Genomic DNA, 5,000 nt, shown 5'->3' on the forward strand with positions numbered 1-5,000 from the left:
TTATATAACATGGTATGCTATGGTAACAATAATAAATGAATAGAGTAAAACAAAAAAGGGGGGGGGAATAGTCGAAAAAAAGTTATACAAAGCTATATATGAATCACCCCCACCCTCTTCTCTCTCTTTTTTTGTATTTATTTCATTAATTGACTTTCGTTTGATTAAAATGAAATTCTGTAAAAACCCCCGCCTTCTTTAAAATATCATAAACAGTTTCTGTAGGTTGAGCGCCTTTTTCAAGAAAATATAGAATACCAGGAATATTCAAATAGGTTTGATTTTTTATCGGATCATAAAAACCCACTTTCCGAAGATCTCTTCCTTCTCTTCGAGATCGAACATCAATTGCAACGATTCGATAAAGGGCTCATTGGGATAGATGTAGATGAACTATAACCCCCCCTAGAAACGTATACGAAGTTTTCTCCTCATACGGCTCGAGAATTTGGAAGTTAGATCTATGTATAGAATTAGAATGGTAAGTAGATCCATAACATCATCAAATCAATTAGACTATGGATTATTTAATCCTTTTTTATTCCTCTTTATCAAAAAAAATTATTTGTATTCTCATAACTCAAGTTGGATAACTATGAAATAGTTCAAAAGAAAAGCCGTAGGCATTTCATTTTTTGAGTGGTCTCTAACCCCTTTTTGTTTGTCTCGTTTAGAATATATTTGGCTTCTTTATCCTTTATCTAGTTGTCGAGACAATTGAAAAAGGGTATTTCCTTGTTCCAAAATACTTTATCTTTGCCTGGAATCATTGGGTTTAGACATTACTTCGGTGAATTTTAATCATTTCAAAATGACAGCAACATGCCCCTTTTTATGATTTCTTTCTATCAAAAAATCATACGAACGGTCGATTCCCGCATGATACACTTTTGATCAAAAGAGTTTCACTAATTCCAACAAATTTTCCTTTTTTTTATTTGAAACTTGTTCGAATTGGATCCTTTCGATTTCTACTAGATCGAAAATATACTTACGAAGTTGTTCCAACTTATTAATTGGCACTAACCTTAGATCTTTGCCCCTGAGAAATGAATCAATACTTTCTACTCGAGCTACATCATATACTGTTAACATTAAACCCCAACAAAAAATAGGGGTTCTAATGGAACAGAACAAAGGATGTCGAGCCAAGAGCACCTTCATTTCTATAGAATAGAAAATGGTGGTTGTAAGAATCCACAACTGATCATGTCTGTCAAGTCGCACGTTGCTTTTTACCACATCGTTTTAAACGAAGTTTTACCATAACATTTCTCTAGTTTGGAACTGATATGTAATTGATTCAATTATGGAATCATGAATAGTCATTTGTTCGATCGTTTCATAGAAATCTATATTTTTCTTCTTTTATATGAATTGGTGCTTTCTAAAGTAAAGAAATCTTATCAAGAATTAAATTTCAATGCAATATTTTTATTTTCTTTATTAATTATTAATTTATACATAATTTCTCAATATTACGAATAAAAAGTTCTTTTTATTAAATCTACATTCCATCTTCAAGTAACCTAATAGGATATATTCAACAATCTCAGACGTCTTCGAGTATCAAATAGTCAGAAGAAATGATTCAAATAGTTATTTATTTAATTGAAAAACCCTACCTCATACCAATATCACTATTTGAATAAAGTTTTACTAAGGATCATATTTGAGCATCATAAATAAATCCATGATTCAAAAAATATAGATTGAAAGAATCGAATTTCTTTTTTTCATAGAGTGAGAGTGGATAAAGGGGGTTGATGGAAAGGAAGATTTAGGCTCTTTTCTTTCATTTCAGACTGAAAACGAAAATCAAAAATTGAAAGAAAAAAAAAAGAAATTTACTCTATCTATCAGATAGACTGAACAATTGTCATTGGACTTAATTAGGAATATTCTCTTTTGAATATTTCAAATTAACGAATCAAAAATCTTTTTCAAAAAACCTTATCAACGAAATAGAACGATAATAAAATAAAATAAGAAATTCAGCATTTCCTCATTTTTTGCGTAGTTACTTTCCCTGGAGGTTCAATAATTTTTATTTAAAGCAAGGGGAATAGAATAGTGTGTATGAACCCCCCGGTCTCTATTATTACATCAATTTCGAATTATTTATTCGAGCCAAATGAAATACGAGATGAAATATTTAAAAACCAGGTTCAAAGAAAATACATGTGTTACCTATGTAACTTGATGATTTGCTAATCAGATTTCTACAGACACTGCTATTGAAATTGATATCTTACATTGTCGATTAACTCTTATTAGCATATGGCTATAGTTCGAAATAACTAACTCAAATTCAAATAGGAATGTTCTAAGGGAATGGATATACCATGAAAGGTACATTCAATCCCCTATTTTACCCCTTTTTTTTATTTACTTTATTTCAAATTCTTGTGATCTATGTTCCTACCTTACCTAGATCATAACTCGATATAACTCCATCTGTATGTATTTGAACTCAATTTGAGAAAAAAATATGATTCAGAGAAAAATAGAATGATTAAAAATCCGAAACAAGAATCACATTCTATCCATTCAATATTCTACTTTTAAAGATAAAGAGAAATTAGTTCAAAAAGACAATCTTTCATTTCATTAGTCTAACAATGTCTATTTATATAGAAATTATAGGTATTTCCTGGGACGGAAGGATTCGAACCTCCGAATACCGGGACCAAAACCCGTTGCCTTACCACTTGGCCACGCCCCATTTAGATTTCTATTCGATACTACTTACTATACTAAAGACTAGTATCGGTATTGGTTATTCGTCAATTCCAGTCCAAATATCTATGGACTCTATTGTTCCTGGGATTTTGGCACATGTAGATATAGAATTATCTATAGAATAAAACTGAATTTATTGATCATTACATATAATTCAATTAAGATATTGTATGAAAGGATGATTTCTTCAATTCGCAAAAGAAAATAGAAAAATTTTTGATTAGGCGAGTTCAAGTTCAAAAAAAAGGATTTTTTTTGATCTACCTTACTTTCGTCATTTTTACCGTATATCAATTATCAATAATAATATATTATTATATTAAATCAATCAAAATTTATCTCCAAGTCAAAAAAAAAATGTTTGTTATGCTTAATATCTTTAGTTTGATCTGTCTTACTTCCGCCCTTTATTCGAGTAGTTTTTTCTTAGCCAAATTGCCTGAGGCCTACGCTTTTTTGAGCCCAATCGTAGATTTTATGCCAGTAATACCCCTTCTCTTTTTTCTCTTAGCCTTTGTTTGGCAAGCTGCTGTAAGTTTTCGATGAAATTTTTAATACTGTCCTAGACATGATTTATTCGCGAAAAAAATTCTAACAATGGATGATAAGATCAGATAAGTCTTACAGTATAGTATGAACTCTCGATTTAACTAATTCTTAGAGAGCTTAGAGAAATCTGAATCACCCCATTTCCTCATTCTGATTCCTTTTCATTTATTGAATAATCCTATTCCTATTAACGGCCCCGCGGAGGTAGGAAAGACATTTTTGGGAATGAAAGAGGTGACTTTTATTCCAAATGAATTTCTGAAAATTCTTTTTTATTTCATTTCTAGAAACCCTTTCATTTATTGGTGTCAAAATAGGATATGTGGTATAAAAATGGAGAATCTATTCTCTTTTTTTTTTTCAAAAAAAAAATGATCTTGGAGATTGTGTAATGCTTACTCTCAAACTCTTTGTTTACACAGTAGTGATATTCTTTGTTTCGCTGTTCATCTTCGGATTCCTATCTAATGATCCAGGACGTAATCCTGGGCGTGAAGAATAAAAAAAGAGGCCTTTCCTTTTACTTGCTTAATTTTTCAATGTTCTTAGGATTTTATCTATTGTACATCTTTAATTAACTAAAAAAAAAAGGGGGGAGTTCGAAGAATTGGAACTTGAAAGATAAATAAAATACCGAGTCCTCAACGGAAACGGAAAGAGAGGGATTCGAACCCTCGGTACGAAAAGCTCGTACAACGGATTAGCAATCCGACGCTTTAGTCCACTCAGCCATCTCTCCGAATTGAAAAAGGATAATTACTATGTTACATAGTTCCATTACACAAAATGGAAGGCTTGAAAAAATCCCTTATTTATCTATTTTAGATATATTATTTTACTATTATATTATTTTACTATTTAGATAGTATTTTACTATATTGATATATACAACTTTAATATATACAACTTTGATAAGCAATCTTATTTAGATAAAGAAAGGGCTCAAAAGAGATATTTCGAATAAAAAAAAAGAATACCGAAAGAGTTTTTTTATTTTCTTTTCGCGGCCTGGCCTGGTCAGTACCTAGCCGGGCCTTTTTTGTTTTTGTTCCAAATCAAATCGTAGATAAAATGATTTTGCTTTATTTGAAATATAAAATACTTGGCTTGCTATTGAAACAACAATCAGAAGACGGACTATTTCCATATCTATGATATAGAATCAAAGTTTCATTTCTTATTATATTACTTATATTACTTTATTAATAATTAAAGTTATTCTTTCTTTTTTAATACTCTTTTCTTATTTTGATTACGTCGGATTTCCTTGTTCGACAAAAAGTTCATTTCTATACAATAATCGCATTGTAGCGGGTATAGTTTAGTGGTAAAAGTGTGATTCGTTTTATTAATCCCTTATATAGTTAAGGGGTCCCTCGGTTTGATTCCTATTCCGAGCAGAAACTTTATTTCTTAAAAGGATTAAATCCTTTACCTCGCAATGAAAGATTCGAGGAAGAATATACATTCTCGTGATTTGTATCCAAGGGTCAAGTATAAATTGAAAAATTGGATTATTAAATTAATTGCGAAACATAATTTTTGTTTGAATTGGATCAATACTTCCACTTCCAATTAACTAAGTATGAATAAAAAATCCATGGATAAAGATAGAAAAGTTTATTTCTAATCGTAACTAAATCTTCAATTTTTGGTTTATATAGTAAAGATTGAAGCAAAATAGCTATTAAAGGATGTCTTTAGTTTAC

General features: G+C 30.3%; 3 protein-coding genes and 3 non-coding genes across 6 annotated transcripts in view; 3 read left to right on the top strand and 3 right to left on the bottom strand. All coding sequences in view use genetic code 11, as the record gives it.

Annotated features, from left to right (window-relative positions):
* Positions 1–145: 145 nt before the first annotated feature.
* On the bottom strand, positions 146–1,267 carry rps16 (ribosomal protein S16). The gene is made up of 2 exons: positions 1,228–1,267; positions 146–372 (listed from the first exon to the last, which is right to left on the bottom strand). Exons 1-2 carry the CDS (start codon positions 1,265–1,267, stop codon positions 146–148), a joined length of 267 nt encoding a protein of 88 aa, YP_009390791.1.
* A 1,386-nt stretch (positions 1,268–2,653) lies between these two features.
* On the bottom strand, positions 2,654–2,725 carry trnQ-UUG. Its single transcript has one exon. It is a non-coding gene; the product is annotated as a tRNA-Gln (tRNA).
* Positions 2,726–3,108: 383 nt separating this feature from the next.
* On the top strand, positions 3,109–3,288 carry psbK (photosystem II protein K). The gene has a single exon. It carries the CDS (start codon positions 3,109–3,111, stop codon positions 3,286–3,288), a length of 180 nt encoding a protein of 59 aa, YP_009390792.1.
* Positions 3,289–3,682: 394 nt separating this feature from the next.
* Positions 3,683–3,793, top strand: psbI (photosystem II protein I). Its single transcript has one exon. It carries the CDS (start codon positions 3,683–3,685, stop codon positions 3,791–3,793), a length of 111 nt encoding a protein of 36 aa, YP_009390793.1.
* Positions 3,794–3,942: 149 nt separating this feature from the next.
* On the bottom strand, positions 3,943–4,030 carry trnS-GCU. The gene has a single exon. It is a non-coding gene; the product is annotated as a tRNA-Ser (tRNA).
* Positions 4,031–4,601: 571 nt separating this feature from the next.
* trnG-UCC overlaps positions 4,602–5,000 on the top strand; it is an 809-nt gene continuing 410 nt past the window's right edge. Inside the window, exon 1 of the tRNA in view lies at positions 4,602–4,624. This is a non-coding gene — a tRNA (tRNA-Gly). The remainder of the gene's footprint in view (positions 4,625–5,000) is intronic.

The sequence above is a fragment of the chloroplast genome of Punica granatum (assembly GCF_007655135.1).
Source record: "Punica granatum chloroplast, complete genome".
Lineage (NCBI taxonomy): Eukaryota > Viridiplantae > Streptophyta > Magnoliopsida > Myrtales > Lythraceae > Punica > Punica granatum.